Here is a 21,710-nt window from a genome sequence, read left to right as displayed (position 1 = left end):
CTATGGATTTCACTAGTCCAGAAAGCTGAACGATTTTATTGGCGAAACTAAAATGTTGGGGATTCCTCCTGAGCTTAATGTTCTGCTGCTTCCCCTAGACTGGCAAAAAGTAAGAGGAAGAGATACGAGTTCCTTCGAGTTCGGCCGCCTGAGGCTCCATTTGTATAAAAAATTAAAAACATTTCAGAGTAAATTCAATTAGTGAATGTGTATTGCCTGAATAGACTATCCTTCTAAATTTAATATAGCGAACATGACAATTTTATGAGCTAACCAAGTTAGAGATAATATATTTTTATGTTCCTTAAACTAGCAAAGAGACTTCAGAATCATAAAGAACACTAACAAGGTACTGCATATACTTAAACTTTCTTTAAAAAATGTTTTTTAAATGGGAGAAGAGCAAGGTATTTTTTTTTTCATGACTTCATGGTTCTTAAAAATGTCATCTTCATTTTTCACCAGCATTACTGATGAATGGCACTACTGATACGGGACTTCATTTTGTGTGTGTGTGTGTGTGTGTGTGTGTGTGTGTGTGAGTGAGAGAGAGGGGGAGGGAGGGAAGGACTGAAGGAGGGAGGGACTGAAATCATAGAAATCACAGAACAGACCTACTGAGATTGAAAAAATAGAGCTGAAGGATGAAAAAACAGAATTTCAAATAGCCTCCTGGACTGTTTACTTTAGATTCCAAGAGATTGCAAGTGAGTCTTTGTTCACAGGCGCAAAGATTAAGGTCTAGAAAGGCAAGATGCTGTGTGTCACGTGAAAATTGAGGGTGCTGTCATATGTCTTCTACTTCACCTTGGCTTCTGAGGATAAACATGGCAGTGTACAGCCAGTGCACTTGGGAGTCTGGTTCTTAAATGGAATGGTTTATTTGACTTCAAGGATCCTTCCTGCTGTACCAGTATTCTGTCTAGTCCATGAATGATAGATACAGTGTGACAACTTTAGAGACACTCCTTGAGGTCTATGGGTTTTTGCAGGCAGAATTCCGAACTCCAGGTTTGGGCGTCCAGTCCTAATGAACAAAGTCCTTTGGCTGCAAATACATCCTACAGTCTCTTAGTTTCTTCCATAGATTCTCCCCACCACACAAAAATCACCTAAAGCTATCAGTGGAAGAATATGATGAGCAATGCACTCAACACACAGTCTTACTGGGGAAAAAAAAGTAAACCTTAATTTAGAACCAATTGCTAAAGTCTACTGCAAACTTTATTTTTGGCGGTTAGCATAATAATCTGGATCTCCAGCATCTTGTAGATCTATCTGTTCCCAGGATCAAGTTTATAAAGATGTAAAAGCCTGTAGGACATTAACATTTACTGAGGATCTATTATATGTGTCAGGTCTTGGGAAACTTAAATCTTTCAGGTAGGAAGAATTTTGATTTAATTTTTGTGTTGGGAGTGACATAAGTGTCAACGATCATAATTTACTCACCATAAAACTCATCTGTTTTAAATAGTTTAGGGAGTTTTAGTAAATTCATGCGTTTATGCAACCCCCACCACAATCTGGCTTAAGAATTCTATCTCCCTGAGAAGTTCCCTCATCACTTCTGCAACCATCTCCCAACCTCCAGCCCCAAGCAACCTCTGATCTGCTTTGTCTCCATAGTTTGCCTTTTCTAGAAACTTCATATAAATGGAATCATATAACATGTGATCTTTCATGTCTGGATCCTGTCCACTTAACATGATGTTGTTGAGATTCATCCATGTTGTTCTGTGTCTCAGTAGATTCATTTCTATTTATAGACAAGTAGTATCCCGTTGTATGGATATGGCACATTTGTTTATCCATCCACTTTATGTGGAAGTAGATTTGCTGGATCAGATGGTTAAGTTGTCTGTTAAACTTTTAATATATTTTTTATTTTTATGATTTTTTAATGTTTATTTTTGAGAGAGAGAGAGAGAGAGACAGAGCATGGGCAGGGAAGGGGCAGAGAAAGAGGAGACACAGAATCCGAAGCAGGCTCTAGGCTCTGAGCTGTCAGCACAGAGCCCATTGCGGGGCTCGAACTCACAAGCTGTGAGATCCTGACCAGAGCTGAAGTCGGATGCCCAACCGACTGTGCCACCCAGACGCCCAGTGTCTGTTTAACTTTTAAACAAATTGCCAAAGTGCTCCAAAGTGAATATGCCATTTTACATTCCAACCAGTGCTATATGAGATTTCTGGTTTCTCCACGACTTTGCCAACACTTTGGCACTATCGGTCTTTTTTTTTTTTTTTAAGTCTGTTTATTTTGAGAGAGAGAGAGAGCGAGAGTTGGGGGGGGCAGAGAGAGAGAGAGAGAGAGAGAGAGAGAGGGAGAGAATCCCAAGCAGGCTCTGAGCTATCAGCACAGAGCCTGATGTGGGGCTCGATCTCACAAACCCTGAGATCATGACCTGACTGGAAACCAAGAGCTGGATGCTTAACCAACTGAGCCACCCAGGCGTCCCTGGCACTATCAGTCTTAATTTTGGCCATTCTCGTGGGTAGGTAGTGGTATCCTACTGTTGTTCTCATCTGCATTTCCCTAATGAGGAATCTTACTCAGTGTCTTTTCATGGGATCATTTGCCATTTGTATATCCTCACAGGTTAAGTGTCTATTCAAATTTTTTTCTAATTCTTAATTGAATTATTACCTTCTTACCATTGAGTTATAAAAGTTCTTTGTATATTTTGGTTAAAATCCTTTGCCAGAAAGTGACTTTGCAATTTGCTTCCAATCTGTTTCTTGCCTTTTTGTTTTCTTAATAGTGTCTCTGAAGAGCAAAAATTTATGTTTGATGACGTCTAATTCACCGATTTTTTTTTCTTTTAATGTCCATAGCTTTTGTATAATATCTAAGAAAATTTCCCCTAACCCAAGGGAGATTTTCTACTTTTTTTCTCCCAGAAGTTTTATAGTTTCAGTTCATACATGGAAGCCTATGATCCATTTTGATTTAATTTTTATGTTGGGAGTGACATAAGGGTCAACGATCATTGTTTTGTATGTGGAAATCCAACTATTCAAGCACTGTTTGTTGAAGAACCATCTTTTCCTTATTACTTTGGTACCTTTGATAAAAACCAACTGACCACATAGATGAGGATTTATTTCTGGACTTCTGGCATCACTGATGCTCCTGAGTATTGTAGCTTTAAGGTTAAGTTTTGAAATCAGGAAGGGCGAAGTCTTCCAGTTTTGTTCTTTTTCCGCACTGTTCAGGCTATTCTAGGTCCTTTGCATTTACATTTTAGTATCAGTTTGTCAGTTTCTATCAAAGAAAAGAGATTTTGACAGAGATTACATTGAATCAGTAGATCGATTTGGGAAGAGTTGCCGATACAGAGTCCTCTAATCCAGGAATACGGTACATATTGCATTAACTTACTTCTTTTATTTCTCTCAACAGAATTTTGTAATTTTCAGTGTGCAGCTTTCATAGTTCTTGTGTTGAATTTATTCTTAAACATATCCTTTCTGAGGTTATTGTAAACAAAATTGATCTTTTAAAAATTTCATTTTCAGATTTCCATTACTAGTATGTAGACGTGGAATTGATTTTTAAATATTTACCTTATATCCTACAACTCTGCTAAACTAAGTTAATATTCTTAGCAGCTTTTTAAATAGATTACTTTGGATTTTCTACGTACAAAGATCACATTGTCTGTGAACAGGAGTGGTTTCATTTCTTCCTTTCCAATTCTTGAATTTCTTGTTCTTGCCTTATGGTCCTTGTCTTTTGTATTTGAATTACTAGCAAACTCCCCTTCAGTACGCTGTACATCGACACTCTTATACTCCTTCCATAAATGCTGACGTCACCACAATGAATGACCACTTTTACCCAGTGTATGTCACTGCCTACCAGTCGAAACTTCGGTTTCAGCAGCACTGCTATCCTGCTTTATAAAAGCATCGTGAAAATACAATATCACAGACCATTTCTAGGATGCAAGGTATAATTAGTGAGTTTAAAATACATTTTAGTTCTTCGGGAATGGAAGTGCCTCTCTGGTGGGTACCACAGCTCAGCTCCTGAGAGGAGCACGCTGGCCCTCCAGTGCGGGGAGAGCAGGACTGAACCTACACAACTTCTGGGAAAGGGAAAACGATTCCTATGTGGAAATCGGAGAAGAGACACAGAACCGAAGTGACTGGCTGCAGTTGTACAGTAAATAGTGGAGACGAGATTCAAACTCACGTCTGTGTGGTTCCAAAGGCTCTAAATTGGGCTCCTCTTTTCCAGAGCAGCCCATTTCCCTGATGGGTACCCGGAAGCCCCAACCTTCCGCGTCCGCTCGGGAAGCCTCTGGTTCCACATCTGCATGGTTCCAACCTTCTCACCGGTGACTCACAGCAAGTGTGTAACCACCAGAGAAGAATTTATCTTCCGGGTCTGCTCTCTCCCAAAATACCAGCCCAAAGGCCTGAACGCTATAATAAAAAGATCTGAGGTGGTGACATTAATAAGATCCATGTGCATAAATGTAGAGAGCTGGGTTTGAAATGGGTGAGTTTTCCTTTTGAGTTTGGGGGGCAGAAATGCCCAGGAAGTTTGAATAAGGAAGGATATGAAAAAGTTTTTCAGTGAGGGCCATTCAGGCTTTTCTTCTCTGCTTTCGTTTTTGGGCACTTTACAGAATGAACGCATTCCAAAGCAGAAAAGTGACCATGAAACCGTTACATTGTGGGTCGGGGACAGAGCTCAGACTTCTTTCTCAACACCCCACAGAAGAATTCTGACCCTCGGGTGCGGATGATTCAGACTAACATCTTGATAACGTGGGCTTGTAAGGTCAGAGAAGAGGAGGACACAGATCACAGAAAAAGGAAACTCTCAAGAGCGATCCTCATTGCGCCTTAAGTAAACACTCCCTTGATCTGTTGGATGTGTTGGTTAATTAGAAAACATTCCAATAGGCTTTTTTTCATGAAACAAATACAAATCTTAACTCCTCTGCACTCTGGGCAATACACAAAACCAGAAGCAATGCTCTCAGTTCCCAAATGTGCCAAATAAGCCCTCTGAAGCTGTCCTATAGGATTCTGCCTTCTGATCAGAAGACCTCCGAAGAGACGTTTTTCACAAACCCCTTATTTTAGGTCTCGTACGGATTTGTTCTTTATCAATCCTCCTCCCCAAATAAAACATGTATTTTACGGCCCTTAGAGCATTCAGACACGAATAGGAATGCCTTGGAAAATCTCTGCAGTTAGCAAAATACTGGAAACAGCCTACATGGTTGAGGGACAAGGTGGCATGGCCACCAGGACAGGGGCCAGCAACCATAGCGCAGACCGCCGCTTCCTTCCAGAAATACAGTTTTACTGGAACCCGGCCGTCACGCCCATTCACTTCTGTCTTGTCTGTTGCTGCTTTTTCGCTACAAGGGCAGAGTTGAGGAGTTGCCACTAAGACCATCTGGCTGGCGAAGCCTAAAATATTTACTATTGGTCCTTTATAGAAAGAGTTGGTCAGCTCCTGTGACGATACGTTTAAAATAATACGGAAAAATGATTCCTGTTAGGTCGTCAAGAAAAAAAAGTGTGACGAGGACACGACATTTCATGTATGGTGTGGCCGGGAGGATGCGCAACAAAGGAAGGTGGGCGGCAAAGAGACAGAAAATGTTATGCGGTTGGATCTGGGTGGTAGCGTGAGCGGTGATTTTCCTTGTCCCCATCTATGTGTTCCAATTCTCTAAAATGCCCCTGTATTTCTTTCATCCTAGCAAAAACACCGAACCTCACCTTTAACATTATTTTGGCTCAAGTCACACTTGAGTGGTGGGTGTGACTAAACTCGGCTCTGTCTCCCCGCCAGGCGCCCTCCCCACCTCCCACGTACGCTGAGGGGCGGGGGCAGGAAGGGCAGGTACCTTATGCTCGTCCCGAAGGTGGCTGTCCAGCTCCTCCGTGTGCTTGGTCTCGTAGTAGCAGAGCTGGCATTTGTAAGGTTTCAGTTCATTGTGCTTTTCTATGTGTTGCTGGAGGCTCTCGTCACTGGAGCAGGTGAAGGTACACTTATCACAGCGGAAAACTACTCCCTGCAAGTATTTTGACAGTTTGGAACGGCACACCTCAATGGGGACGACGCGCTCTTCTGTGGAAACAAATTGAATGGAAAGGGGGACATTTTTACTGATGGGAAAGTACGCACGTGCTCTTTCTTTGGAATACAGGGAAAAACGCACCCAGTTTTGCTGCTTCGCGTGGGTCCGTGTCTGTGAACTCACATGCGCGCTGCCCCTCCCTCAATTCCCCAAACAGCCCCTTCCTCTGGCACAAGTAGGTGTTGTTGTTTTTTTAATGTTTACTTATTTTTGAGAGAGAGCGCGCGTGCGCGCGCGCGCGCGCGCGCACACACACACACACACACACGCACGAGCGAGCGGGGGAGGGGCTGAGAGAGAGGGAGACACCGAGTCCAAAGCAGGCTCCAGGCTCTGAGCTGTTGGCACAGCCCGATGTGGGGCTTGAACCCGTAAACCGTGAGACCATGACCTGAGCTGAAGTCACACGTTCAACCGACTGACCCACCCAGGCGCCCCGTGTGGCCAAAAGCTCTGCGTACTTAACACCCAGAATGATCTTTACAGAGAGGTGGGCAGGCTGGAAGGTGCTCACTAACTCCTGCATGGAGGTGGTCAAAGGAGGGGAGAAGAACAGAAGTGGCTGCCATTTTTACCAACATAAATGATTACGGACAGCAACCACGAGCACAACCCAGTTCCTTAGCAAGCGCTATTTAGCCTGGACCTACAGATGTCTCTAAGCAGGAATAAGACAGATGGCCCCCGAGTACCTCTGTGCCGCCTCTGTGCACCTTTCAGGCAACTCTACTAGGCTGGAGTTACTCCTGTTTTTGCAAATTAGTAAAGCGAGGAACAGGGCTCTTGAGTAACTTTCCAGAGGTCGCAAATGTTGCCATTGGCCCAGCTGAGATCTGCATCCCTGTCTGTCCAACTGCAAATCCTTTATGTCCTACCATTTCCAAATTCCACTCCTGTTTCCCCTTCCAAGACGTTCTCAAGGAGACTGTTTTCCTTGTCCTGAAACCAAGGGGATCTCTCATCTAAAAACAAATCTAAAAACAAAGGACCTGTACATTTTCATTCACTAAAACTCCAGCTCTAACTACGGAAGAGCTCACAAATGAAATGGCTGCAGGCAACATGCAGGGGGAGGAGGGGGCGGCGTGGGAGATAGGGAGGATTTGTGCCTTTTCAGACAATCTGTAATCTGATTGTCACAAGGGAAAAAATAAAAGAGAGAGAGGATTTGGGTGCTTTTCCCATTAACATACCAAATGCTGTAGGGCTGGAAATGCGTGCGCTTGTTTATTTTGCACTCTCTCACCCTTGTGTTTAACTGCTCAAATTAAATTTCACACCAGTCTGCCCAGAGTATCGGTGCACGCGCCAGATATCCATAACTGGGATAAAATTAAAATCTGTGCTATTTATGCAGGGATCAAATATAGCGTGTGTTTTCATGCTGTGTCTGGATTTCAGAAGACTCTGAAAGTTTACAAATGGACGCACACAACATATACTTATATTATTTAGAAACAGCAATGTATTATTAAGTCAAGAAAGCGTGATTTCTTCTCAGCGTCACTGAGTAGCTGTGTGCTTCCAGAGCATCAGTGTTTTGTGCACTGATGCGATTCTCCCTGTGAGCCCTCCCTCCCTTTGTTGCTGGCCTGCACTGACCCCCGGGGAATTTTCCCCACCCAAGGCCATGCCTTAGTCTCCACCACCACACTCTCACTGCAGGGCGGTCATTGCCTTGGGAGTCCTTGAATACAGCGATTAATTGGGCAGCAAAAAGCTGGCCAGAGGAAGCGTGGAAGGTGATGTCTGCTGCTCACTCCCCAGAGCTCTAATGCATATGTTATTTTCCCTATACAAAGAGTCAGTCGCTTATTTAGAAATATAAATATTTTTAAACCAAACTAGAGCAGACAGCTAAGAAACACATGATTATAATGTAATCCACACATTTTCTTAGAATAGCAAATGTTGAACAGTCTTCTAACCATTCAGTTCCATGATTTGGTGTAATCGGGGGGGGAAAAATGCTCGGGCATGAGCCAGCCAGAGCCTTAAGAAAGCCCATGCTATGATGTTCTAGTCCTTGAGTCCAGGGTTTCTCGGTAGTAGCGCTACTGACATTTTGAGGCCAAATAAGTCTTTACTGTGGGGGCTGGACTATGCATTGTAGAATAGTTATCAGCATCCCTGGCCTCTACCTACCATATGCCAGCACGCCCCCACTTCCCCGGCAGTGACGATCAAAAATGCCTCCAGACAAACGCACCCTGAGGAGGCAAGATGGACTCCGGTCGGTCGAGCACCGCTGTTCTTATACAAAGTGTTGAGTATCACCTCCAGCTGCTCTGGGTTAAGACACGCGTGGACAAAAACCATGAGGAAGCCGGTGCTCACGGCAAGAGATAGGGGTACAGGCTCAACCCCTGGGACCAGCTCCCACGCCTCAGGAGCTCATGGGAAGTGCGGATACAGACTTTTCTGGCACCTTCCTTGAGAATGCATCCCCCTGCTCTGCTCTTCCTGTATTTTGTCATTTCTACTACGTCCACCCTCCGCCTCTGGCTCTGGTTCCATTGAGCTCAGTGGAGCTGGACAACGGCTGGTATAAAGTTCAACGTAACGAAGCCTCAAACACCTTGGAGACAGCCACGCAGTCAGCCCCCAGGCTTCACCTCTGCCTGTACATAATCGCTTCTTTCAGACCTGTTTTTTAATGGGTCTCCCTTTCCATTCCTCTACCACCTTGGTCAGTTTTCTTGGCCATTTCCAATTTCACTATGTGTGTCTAAGTGAATTTTACACAAAGTCGTGAGCACCCAAAATACTCTGGAGTTTAAATAATAACTCACGTAAATGACTGTGGCGATTTACCAAGAGCCCACTAGGTTTCAAGTACCGTCAGGCACTCTACCCTCACTGTTGCTTTTTCTCTTCGTAACACTCTGCCAAGACAGTTTTATTATCTTTAGTTTATTGATGTGGAAACTGAGGACTGGTCTGGTGAACTACTTCCTCAGAGTCACTCTTCTAGCTCAGAACCAAGTAGTGACCTGGAAACACAGGTCTCCTGCCTGATCTTGGCCAGTGCCCTCCTCCTGGAACATCCGATCTGCATGTGGTGTATTTATGAGGCTTTTCCCCCTAATCGTTTAAGAATACAAAAGCTACACCCATCTCTAAGGCAACCCTCTCTATCTGAATTTCTTTCGAATATCTACTGAATTAGATAATAGGAAACTTCCTGCTCACCTACCCTGAAACGTAAGACTTCCCAGTTCCAAACTAAGACATTCCCAACATCCCAAGTCTCTTATTTACATGGACTTTACTAAGACATTAATTTTTTTTTTCACTTTCTAAAAACATGGCTAACATGACCAAGATAAAACACAAGACAGACGGACTTTGAAAGGCGGGCGAATCACCGGCCTTTTTCTGAATGAGGTTATTCATTATTGAGGCAAGTCAAGGACATAAAGTTAGAGACTGGAATGTTTCCAGGTATGGATGGAGCCCTGTCTTGGCTACAGAAGCTGAGTGCTAAGGGCTTTTTTTTTCCCCCTATGGGGGCAGCGACAACTGTGGGCCTTTCTTGACTTTACACCTCTCAAAATTACCTTGAGTAAAAAAACCAAGGCTTGAATCACACTCATTGTGACTCAGCTTCCAGAGCTGGCTGCAAAAATATTATGACTTCACCAGTTTGACTACAAGATAGATTCTGTCTCTCATCTCTTCCTACTCAAAAGTCGCTTGGGGCTGCAGCTGGACATAAAACCCAAGAGGCTGGACCCCAGAGTATGCCACACGGAAGCCTGCGGGAACTAAGGTGCAAAAGAGCCTAGAAGTGTGTGCCATCAAGCTCCCGTGGTGCTCAGTGGAAAAATCGGCAGATTTGCAACTACAAGGAGGGCGGAGGGTCATTTCTGTTCAAAACAGAGAGAAACCACATCACTGTGGAGTCCAGAATCACCAAGTAAAAATTCTTCCTGAAAGGCAGACCACAACACACATGGGTTTCCTCCCCACAACCTGCCAAGTGTAAAGGAAGCATGTAGAGATTTGGAAGTCATTCACTCCAACAAACCCGTATGCAAATGATCGTGCTAAAGGGCGGAGACCCACTTTGGGCCAAAACCAAAGCCCCACCCATTACTCTCAGCCAAACAAGAGATAAAAGCCCAGTACTAGAAAGCCATTAAAAACATAACAAGAGTTTCTAAAAAAAACAATCATTCCAAAACAGAACCGTAAACGGACACACATAAACATAAGGACAACGGTTCCTGGTAAGTTATTAAATGTGACGTTAGCTGGGCTACCACTGTGAAGCTAGAGGAAGCTGGGAACTGCACCTCCAATTCCAACAGGCAAAGGTATTTGATGGGGATGGAACGTGTACTTTCACAAATAAAATGAAAGATTGGCAAACTCACTGTATTCTGTTTTTCAAGAAAAACGACAGACATCAGATAAATTAGGGGAGATTAGTTTTGTTCCAAAAAGACACCCACCTGTAGGATTCAGTGTTAAATTCAGTGTTTGCCTCAGTCCTGGGGTTACAGGCTGGGACACAGAAGCTTTAAGCTAATACGCCAACTGGAGACCAGCCCCAGTGATTACACAGTTCCATAATTATAAATAAACTTCTCGGGGAAAACTGTGTTTCATCCCTATAATTCAGTCTGTACCCAATTTTCCGGGTGCACTTAGGTATGCAAGGTGCAGGCAGGCAAAACTATGCATAAAGGGTCGTGCTTCCCGTGGTGGGAAACTGAGAAACTCCGTGGAAATGTACCCATGAAACTATCTCTTCCCTTGTTCATTGTCTCTCTTCCCATTAAAGTTCAAGTTCCTTTGGTGCACAGACCTTGACTGACTCTTCATGGCAGTATCCCTAGAGCATAAAAGAATGCTAGCAAATAGTCAATGTTCAATAAATATTTGTTGCCTTGAATGAAGACCCACCGAAAAGTCCTACCACCAACATTTTCCTTCAAACAAAAATCTCAGGGCTTACTTTTTCCCTTTCTAAACTGGTCCAATCATGGCCAATCTCACCAAATTAACCTCACCCAAGTTCCCCAAAGAAATGGGTCTACCAATGCTTTGTTTCAATCTTTGCTAAATTGGTACTCCCATCTGTCTACTGAGTGAAGTTTAAACTCCTACACTAGCATCCGAGCCCTACTTAATTTGGCCAGAACGCACGTCAGCTTTGCCCCCTGTTCCCTTCAGCCCCTCTCAGAACACTCTTAATGCCACTCTGTCAACACATCTTGTTTCCACCTACCTGAGCAGTTGAAAATTTTCCTCCTCCTCCCCCATGTAGTAGGTCAAAGAGTGCCCCTCAGAAATGTGTGTGCACCTAGAACCTCAGAAAGTGACCTTAGCGGGATAGGTCTCTGCAGATGTAACTAGTCAGGAGGAGGTCATAGTGGATTGGGGTGGGCCCTGAGCTCAAGGAGTAGTGTTCTTGTAAGAAGAGGAAACACACTCAGGGAAGGTCAGGGGCAGACAGATGCAGAGAAAGGAATGATGCAGCTACAAGACAAGGATGTTGGGAGCCACTGGAAGCCAGGCAGAGCCAAGGAAGGATTCTTGTTTAGAGCCTTCACAGGGAGCACAGCCCTGCTGTCTGTCAACTTGAGATCAGACTTCTGGGCCCCAGAGCAGCAAGAGAGTACACTGGTGTTTTAAGCCACCCAGGAAATCAACATACCCCACCTTCAGTCTTCTCTGCCTGCTGAAATGTCATCAGGGCTCAGTTTGAAAACCACCCTCCACCACGTTTCACTGCCCCGAACACAAATACGCCTGCCGCAGTTAATCTCCTAGATACCCATCCCTCGCTAGCACATGCTTCATTTCCTTGAGGAGGGCGGGTACCCGCCCTCCTACACCTCATCTTGCCCACGAACCCAGCACAGTGTGGCACGTAATGAATGCTTGCTGAATGCATGGATAAACAGTACGCTCTTTTTGGCCACAGCCAACATAAACCCATGATCGCTGCCCATTCAGATTTCCCATGAGTGAAATGGATTCTCCTCCCTTTCCTCCCTATTTAAATATATCATTATGTCTAGGCATAAAAAGCTAAGGAAACTCTATTCTTGCAAGCAGGATCTCAGTCCAGGGCCAGTTCAGAAGCTGTTTTTCTTGCCTTTCGTCCCAAGTATTTTAATTAACCAAGGCCTCAGAAAGCTCTCTTACTGCAGGCCCTAGAGGCCAAAGATGTTTACTCCTCTGCAGAGCCAGGAGGGCACAGGTGCAGAAGGAACCACATCTTGTTACTTCGAGATCGGCCGCACCCTGAAGTTGCAAGGCAGACGCCCAGCCCCATCTCTTGACTTGTCAAGACCAGCGTCCCACTGAGATGCCACTCTGAGTTGAGACGGGACCCTGAAGTCAGGCCAGGACACAGATGGCAGCCATGGCTGTCCTGAGGCACCTGCCGCCTGTGGTTCAGTGGTCCTCATCTCCGACCTCCAGCCCCACAGGGAACTCCATCCTCAGACCCAGCTGCCACCGCCACTAGAATGCTCAACGGGTGACACCGACCAACCTCCCAAGGATGAGACAGTGACCTGCTGGTTACAGGCATGGGCTGTGGGGCAGACAAGCCTGGGTTCAGAACCCAGGTGGGTCACTTATTAGTCATTTGGATCATGAGTCGCTCTCCACCTCTCTGAACCTTTTCCCCTTGTTATCAGGGATAGCAGTAATGCCCGCCACAGAGGGTTTTGTGAGAATTCCATCAAATAACATACTGAAATCACTCGGCGCGGCACTAGGTACTAGTGAGCACTCAGTAATAGTGACTGTTGTGGTTATTGATGTTGTCATTATCAATACCAATCCCCAGATACTCCTTTATTCCAGACTGGGCGCTTTCTGATCCTGAGAAGAACGGTATTTATATATGTAGATGGCTCTTTTGTTGTAAGTCACCTCTACAAATAAACAGAAGAGACTGTATGTAACCAGTGACGGGCAGTATGATGGATGGGTCACGGGATCGGAGGATGGAGCTGACTCACAGCTGCACGGTTACCACTTGAGTGACTCCAGCTCAACTGCCTGGCCCTCATGGTCCCTGAGGGACTCATCACTGTATTTGTGGTGGGGATGATACACCCTAGATCGTACGTGGTCCCCTTCAGGGGACCCCACTGGAGAAATTCCTTCCGGATTCAGTGTCGAGGATTCCTGGAAATCTCCCGAACCAAATTTCAAAGGTCTAACAGGCACTCTAAGTCCAATTGCTTCTCTGCCGCGGGAGGCTGGAACCTCAGAGCCAAGTAAATCCACAGCCCACTGTTGACAGGTGCACAGCACCTCAGGACACACGCTGGACACCAAGCTCTTGGGGAACCTCTTCCTACTTCCGGGGGACTTTCCAGTTGCTTCTTATTTTGCACTTCTGCCCCGATCTCCCCATTTGTTTTAATCCTACAGTGCTGCACAAACACCTTTAAGATACCTTAAACTCTTTGTGAGGTGACCGCAAATAACTAGAGCAAATCAAAGAAAAAGCGGTTTGTTTCAGTTTCCTGTTTCACACATGTGGAGCGGGAACACAAGTGATAGCACTAGCCCTCACGATGCCGTTGGATAGGAGTGACTTAGCATCCAGTGGAGCGTTCGCAGTGTTAGCATTTACGCCCTCTGCCCCCTACCCGCTTTCTAGAATTCTCGGCTCAGGGAAGGAAAACCCTTGAGCTCGCTAGACAGTGAAGCTCTGACTCCGTCAGGCAGCAAGATGGGAACGCAGAGGGAATCAGCCACAGAAGTGAGGCCTCCCCATTTCTGTTTGCTCAGCAGCAACACTACTCACGGCCTCTCCCCGCACTGGGAGGGGGCACAGAGCCACCACGACACATGGGCCGGGGGACCAGAAGTCAGGTGACCCAGGTGCAACACCGGGTGGGACCACTCTGGCCAAGAATTCCCGCCTAATGTTCCTATGCTGTTTCTCCCCGCTTGTAGGCGGATGTCCCGGCCGGTGGCGACCTCACGTCTCGTTAGGGTGGCCTTCCATGGGGCGCGCGGCAGAGATGGGCGAAGTGTCACAAAATGCAGTGGCCCAAGCCTGCGGATCTGGGGAAATGTGGGCAACTTTGAAAATGCTCAGAAAACATGCAGCATTTCAGGGTGAGTGACATCTCAGCAGGATGGCAGAAGACACTCCACCTGTGGCAAAGAGTAAAAAGCTTCTTGAAAGGTTAAAGGCGAAGGAAGGCAGACAAGAAAGAAGAGGAAGACAAGGAGGGAGGGAAGGAACGAAGGACAGATGGAAAGATCAGTGGATGATGGAAACAGCAAGAGATCAGCGGTATTCCGGTAATCTTTCTCCATCCACCTCTGGCTTGAATCTTTTTAGGACAAAGTAGTTTTTACATAAACATATTTTTCCTTCCAATGCGGAGGAAGCCTGTTGTTTAACAGTGTTTTAATTGGCCAAGAGTAAACTCAACTGCAAGAAAAACCAAAGAGGACTTGAAAGAAATATCCCTGTTTATCAACAGGAACCAACATTTACGGAACACCCGGTATGCCTCCGCCAGGGAACACACTAGACCTTTTGCACGTTATTTCGTAGGCTTGACTGTCCTCTCTTTTTATAGACGAGACAGCGGGTGAATACAAGAGGCTTTAAAACCAGAATTTAAATCTGAAGCCTATGGTATTTCTAAGACATATCAGGCCACTTTTATTTTTAAGAGTTTTCTCTCTCCATCCATTTCAAGGGAAACTCTGCATTCTGCTTTTCAGAAATCATCATTTTGGTCTCCCTCCAGGGAATTGCTTACAACCATATAGCAGCTCTTCACATTTTATAAATGAGTCCTCACCCGCCCATTCTGTTTCTCATTCACTCCTTCCTCAGCAAGGTTGTGAGGGCAGAGGAATGACAAGGTGAAAATCCCTGACGCTGAGAAGCCCCAGAGAAGCATGCATGGCAGAGCCCTGCACCTTTGCCTCCCTCCACGGGGAGGAAATCCTCACAGCAGGAAGGAGTTTTTACCGTTGGCCATCACTGTGGCGGTCCCCGTGATTTCCTGCCTGGAGAGAAGGTGAGGAACAGGGGACCAAGGAAAAGGTGCCAAGGCCACCCTGAGAGGGCGTCCCTGTAATCCACCCTCACCCCTGTACCCCAAGCAAACCGCCATTTAGGAAGGTTACCTCGGTGCAGCACGATGTGGTCGATCATGTTGCGTTTGTATTTGGTGTGATAGAGGCAGAGAGGACAGCGGAGATCTTTGGGGCCCTCCTCAGGAACCGCCGAATGCCCGGCTTCCACGTGCATAGTGAAAGCAGATCTGGGAGAGAGGTGTGGGGGACAGGCAATGAGTGTGATAGGGGATCATGTCACCCACACATCCCCTGCTGGCTATCTTCCTACGGGGCCTCTGGGTGTGACACCCCAGCTTGAGGGGCCAAAGTCGTAGTCGTTAATCATGTTGCTGACCACAGGCTCCTTGGTCACTCCTCAGACAACTGAACATTGTCGTGCAGCGGTAACTTCTTTCTGAAAGTTTTGCCACTTGGCTGGGTTCACAGCTTAGTTTGAAAAGCAATGGATTTCCCCACACACTTTAGTCTTCAAGATTAAAAGTTGCCTATTAAAAATATAAAACCAAAATCCCTATGAGAACATATTTCTCATCACACTCGGAAGGAGAGGGACTAGAATCAGGCTAATGGACTGGCTGCCCACGTGACTCTTCACAGGCAAGGGTGGGGAGGGCGAGTTGGCTGGGACATCATGGCGGCAGACGATCAGGTAAACCAAATACGGCTGTTGTAACAGCCTGAAGGGGGAAGGAAGGATTATCGTTGCCTTCCCCTCCATCCTCTTCAAAACTGCCGCATTTACAAAGCCTTAAATGTCTCGTAAAAATGGACGAAACCAAGAGTTTAATGGGCAAGGTCCCCTTCTTATTAATGCAAGTACTTCTCCCCAGGGAGACACGTACACCTGTCAGGGGGCCCTTGTCATCTGGGTCTTTAGCCTTCTCCCATTTCTAAGGTCACATGCATATTTATCTGAAAAACAACTGAACCAAATTAATAGCCAGAGATAGAACACATTTTCCAAAAAATCCCCCAACTAAGATGTTGGTGGAAAAGAGACTTGTTCTTCCAATTCATGTTTTTCTTTGGCCACGAAGCCCACTTTCGCCCGCCTTGTTGTCTGGGGTCTATATTGAGTACTAGAGTGGCCGAAGGCTCTGGTCTTAATTGCAACAGGAAGAGACAGTAACAGCCTCTATCTGTAACATAGCACCTACTATTACATTATTAGAATAGCTCTCCATGATACTGCAACACTTATTAGTGTTTCCTTTGTGCCAGCACTATTCTGAGCGCTTTGGATAGAATGGTCATTTATTCCTCACATGAGTCTTATAAGTTAGGTAGTATTATTATCTTTTTTTCACAGGTAAGGAACGGGAGGAACAGAGAAGCTTAGGCACTTGTCCGAAGTCACACAGCCAGTCGGTGGCAAAGCTGGGATTCAAACCCAGGCAGTCAGGCTCCAAGGTAACCACTCGTAACCACTAACCTCAACAGTGTTGCACAGGATGAGATTAAATCACAAGAGTCTAGATTACACCCTTGGACACACTCCATTCTTTGAGTTCGCCAATTCTGTCATACACAAGAGCAAAGGGGACTTTGGATTATCTTTTTCCAGATTGGAACCATCTCCCTAAAATTGGCTCAGTTCTAGTCTTCACAGTGCTGGAGTCTTGATTCTCTGGCTGTCTTTCAACAATATGATCTTAAGAAATACGAATCTTCTATAAGGGGAGCAGGGAAATCACAATTGCTGGGTTCTCTTGACTTTCACTTTGCTTTCAAAAACATATACATATTTTTTTCAAAGACAAATTTAAAAAAGGGAGGATAGTCCTCCGAGGGAAAAACACTCATTGCTTCATGCACTGGGCCAGAGAAATCCCTTACCGCAAACTCACACTTCCTGGGTGACCACTGGCTCTAATTTTTAAATCCGTTTGTTCTGATAGAGCTCTTTATCCCAAACCCCTTTCACAAACCCCAAAGCAGTCCTCTGGAAGTAGCCTCCTTTTGTGAAGATTGGACCTAATGCCTGTATCATCCCACGGGCAGGGCCTCCCCTGAGCTCCAAGTAGGAGAGTGTAGGGAAGAGTGTGGTGAGGGGCGGAACAGGCGCAGCCACCTTGTGTTTTGGGGCTGTTCTTCATGTCACTTACTTAAAGCCTGTGTAAAAGGAGCAGTCTTTGCACTTGAAGAGCTTCTTCCCGCCGTGCTTGTCCCTGTAATGGCGTCTGATGCTCTGGATGTAGCCAGAGGAGAATTCACAGAATTCGCAGTGAAGAACAGCTTCGGTTTTCTGCTCAGCACCCCCGGCGGCCCCAGAAAGAGGCACGGGGCTAACACGGCTGTTGTTCCTTGCCAGGGCAGCGGACTGGTAGTGGTTCAACTGCTGCTGAACATCTGGAGGTTCTGAGTAGGAGGAGTCTGTGGACAGACGGGGAAAACGAGACCGGACACAGAGAACACAGTAGAGGTTTGACACTTGAAAGCCCCGACATTAGTCTGGAGTATTTTTTTTTTTTTTTTTTTTTAAAGATGAGGACTATGATCCGTCTTTCATCTTCATTTACATCCTACAACACAGATCTGGGGAAAGGCAGATAGGAAGAAAGCATCACTTCTTTTAATTGCACTTTGAGGGCTCACAGCATTTAAAAATAAAACTCTGAGGTTAAAGGTTTCAAAGTGAAGGAAGAAAATAAACTGTTTTTAAAAAGGAAATCGCAGCGTGGCAACAGGCTGTCCTTGCAGGGGAGAGGAATAAATGCAAGAAGGTACACAGGCATCCACACGAGAAAGGAAAGTAGTTGATGCAATATCTCCTCCTCTGGAGCCCAGAATTATTCAAGGGGGGGAGGGGGGAAAGGTCTTTAACAGAAATGCTCGAGCACATGGTGCTCACAAATATAAAAATGTTTTATGCCTTCACAGTCAAATGATTTAAAATTTAAAATATAAAGATCTAATAGTGTTCTCCTGGAATGGATGTTTAAAGCTTAGTCAGCATTAAGATGGAGATTTATTCATAAATCCCATTAAAATGAAACTCCAAATAAGTTTCCCTAAAAGGTATTTTAAAGTTTGCAATTCGGAGGAAAATGTCGGGAAATGACAGGCATAAATCTTAGCCCTGAGAAGCTTCAATGGCATGTGGTGGAGAAATCTGATCTAGATGGGAGGTGGGAAAAATCTCCGTTTCTTAAAAAAGATAGAGAGAGAGAGAAAGAGAGAGTAAAAGAAAGGTCTTGAACCTTTTCCCAACACGCTGCTTTGAGTGTTGGGGCTACGCATTCAACACCATTGTCCCGCAGAACCTACGGCTGCCTATGACTGGCACAAATGAAGTCCATGAATACCGCACAGATGAATTTCAGTGTAACTTTCCTTGAAAAGACAACAAAGGGCTCTTTTTTTTAAGGCTTTCAAAAAGCGGGGGGCGGGGGGGGGAAGGGGATAGAAACTGTACCAGCCTCCTCCTGATTTGATGGACACTTAATTTTCCAAAGCCCGATTCCCCGAGGCAGGACGTGGAGGAATTCTGTAAAACCCGTATTGGATGAAACCAGAGTCCATCCATCCCGTCGGCCTCTTGGAGAAGAAAAACAAAAACAGAGCAGCCTCCCTTATTGTGAGGCCACCTCCTGTCTTCAAAATCCTCAAACACCTTCCCTTCTTGCTCTCCTCTCCCCCCCTCCTCAATTTGTATTCCTCAAGATTGAGAAAAACCCCTTTGGAAATTGTAAACAAACCTGCCACACACACAAAAATAAAACAAAAGGAAACTTGAACAATACCTCCGAGCCTCCTTGGGTTCATTACCAGGTGTAAAGTGAAGACAAAGGAAGAAAGGAATGACACAAGTGAATTCATTTTACCCAAGTCTTTTATCTCTGGTTTCTTTATTCCTCAGCCCTAGCTGATGAACCCACTCAGGATCACAATACCGCAATTGTCAACTTCTCATTCTTTCTTTCAATAGCAGGTTTGTTTACCATTTCATGGATTGTTCGAGATGTTTTCTATTTAAGCTCTCAAGACTAGTTTCTGCTTAAAATACACGCACAGTGAAGCACGAGGCACATTCCGCCTCTCCTGTGAACACAGGCTTGAGCTTCAGGTTGGGCATTGCCCAGCCACCATCCCGACAAGCCCGTCCTTCCTCTTGTTTGCTCTTTGCTCTGCGGGATTGGAATTCCGCGCCCAGCAAGGCCAAAGCCAGGTCCACGGCCCATGAGCCGTCTGCCACCCGCAAATCTACCCAGAGACCAGAAACGAACACCCCAAGGAACAGTCCGTTTCTCAAAAAGCGGCCACCAGCAACAAGACACAGCACCCGGCTCAGCAAGTCCTGCCGGTCAGCTGCTAGTCACATCAGACAGACAGACAGACCCCTGACAACGTCAATCCCTTTACAGCAGAAGTCGTAAAGAAGTAAGTTTTTCCCAAGCAGATAACAGGCCACGTAAATTCATCTCCCCCTGCTTTCCACCCAGCCCAACTTAACACCTACGCTAATCTCTTAGGGAGACTCCGTCCAACGGAAGGGAGTTTCCTTTGCTTTAACACATTTTTCTTGTCTCTAGGGTCTACTGCATTTTATTCCATCCATCCCAAAAAGCGAATTCTAAATTTTGACTTCAGCATATATATGTTATATGAAACTTGAAGAAATAGAAATGCAAGAAGTCGTTGGAAAAGCATTCCAAGAAAGGGAGGCTCATCGCCCTTCCGTCTTAAATGGCAAAAGGAACAGCCTCATGTATCATGCTAAGAATTCCTTTTTGCCTGGCTAAAATCAGATGGACAGGTGGTTCATTTACAAAGACAGGCAAAACCTCACCGCCTATGGTGCATCTGTAGTAAAGCCTAGGTTACAACGTTTTGGGTCTCCTTAGAGCTTTACTTTCCTCTCTGGTGCCAAGATATACTATGTCTCTCATTCTCTCTCACTTGGGAGTTTGTGAATAATGTACAATTTTAGCACTTTGGGCACTAAAGTGACAAAGACGCGAGCGTGTATGATTTCACCCATCTTAAAAAAGCCCACTTGCTAACTACCTAAAATTCCAGCTTGTTCACAAGGCAGAGCCTGAAGAGCAGGAACAGGGTCGTTTTGTGCCCAGGTTAGAAAGGCAAACAGATTGTTAGTACTGAAGGGCACATCACCAAGGTTAAAAATCATCATTAAGACCGTTTTCTTCATTCCAAGCTTATGGAAAGTGAAACCACTCTGTGCTTCAGACAGCTGGGCTTGCGGTCACTGGGAAATACAGCAGCAGAAGCACAGGAGTGTAAATCCAGTGGGAAACTAAACCAGGCTACGTCTTTGTCACCTGGATGGCCAGGAATACTTATGATGGAACCAACGGCAGAGATGATGCTGGTCCCTATGTTCCTGACCCAACCCGGAGATATGCAGTCTCTCAATTTAATTCTCTGACCTGTGACTCTATTTATGTGCAAAGTTTTAGAAATTACGTCATAGTGTACAGCTGTAGGTGTAAAATAAATCTAAGTCACATTAGCTATCCATTTTGTAAACTATCCATGGAAAGAATTCTATTTTGTAAAATCAGGATCAAACTAGACTTTTAGCGTGGATGGTCATGGTGCTTACAGACACGGGTTTGGAATTTATTGAACAGCCAGCAATTAATTCTCACAACGATGGTGTGCAGTGTGAGTTCTCATCCCAATTTCACCGATGAGGTAGTCGACACAGCTGGTTATACAGCTAGTAAGAGGCAGAGGTTGGATTTGGACAAAGATTCGTCTGACTCTAAAATCTGAGTCTTGCCCATCAGGCGTCTATATCTAATGGTGACCTCAGGTCCCACGATGCACGTCAGAAGAACGAGAAAGAACATCAGAGTGTTCCATCAACGCTAAATATGTAGCAGAGAGGAGAGAGAAAAGGTGACAGAAAAATTGAAATACTTGGGAAAATAATTTCAGAACAGATAGAAATGAAAACAGGATAGAAAATAACAGTAAACTGGATGTGAAAGGAAACACTAAAATAAGCATTTCAGAGGACATGGGGGAAAAAATAAAGCAAGATTCGTCAAAAAGAAAAAGAAATCTCCAAACCTTCAAGACGTTTTATAGAAACAAAACACTGCGATCACACAGGAGGCAATTCTACAAGCAGGTGGCACAGGAGAGCACTGCAAATACCCAGATGGGAAACCAGCCAGCCCAAATGTCATGCTTTCATTAGATGCTTGATAAACTGCCCCCAAATAATAATGCTCTGAAATTCCTCAGGTGGGATGTGCCTGGAAAAAGAAATGTACATGGATGGGAGACGGGTCCTTTCCGGGGCTTCTGGGACAGGATTTCAAACCAGGGAGGGGGTGGGGTTCCAGATGAAACCTCTTGCCCCTCTCACGTAGCCATGTTCTTGGAGAAACGGAAGATTTCTTCTTGCCATACTCCAGCTCCCACAATGCCAGCCAAACCCAGGTGACTATCAGTTTGAGAGATTTTTTTTTTTCTTGTTTTTTCTCCGGAAATTAGCCAGCACAGAAACGATCACAAAAAACGTAATTTTATAAGGGCAGA

The 21,710-nt window shown here is 45.2% G+C and overlaps 1 protein-coding gene across 11 annotated transcripts in view; it reads right to left on the bottom strand.

The window, feature by feature from the left end:
• Positions 1-21,710, bottom strand: part of ZNF462 (zinc finger protein 462) — a 138,586-nt gene that overhangs the window by 16,835 nt on the left and 100,041 nt on the right. For 9 of the 11 annotated variants that reach the window (XM_045042660.1, XM_045042659.1, XM_045042662.1 and 6 more), the window contains 3 exons: positions 17,303-17,570; positions 15,246-15,382; positions 5,880-6,103 (listed from right to left, as the gene is read on the bottom strand). In XM_045042660.1, coding sequence (XP_044898595.1) covers positions 5,880-6,103; positions 15,246-15,382; positions 17,303-17,570 — 629 coding nt within the window. Of the gene's footprint in view, positions 1-5,879; positions 6,104-15,245; positions 15,383-17,302; positions 17,571-17,642; positions 17,733-21,710 lie in introns of those variants that run through there. The other 2 variants (XM_045042664.1, XM_045042665.1) reach the window with 2 other exon arrangements.

This window comes from Felis catus, chromosome D4 (assembly GCF_018350175.1).
Source record: "Felis catus isolate Fca126 chromosome D4, F.catus_Fca126_mat1.0, whole genome shotgun sequence".
Classification (NCBI taxonomy): domain Eukaryota; kingdom Metazoa; phylum Chordata; class Mammalia; order Carnivora; family Felidae; genus Felis; species Felis catus.
Note: the sequence above shows the minus strand (reverse complement) of the source record. Positions and strands in the feature narration are given on the sequence as shown.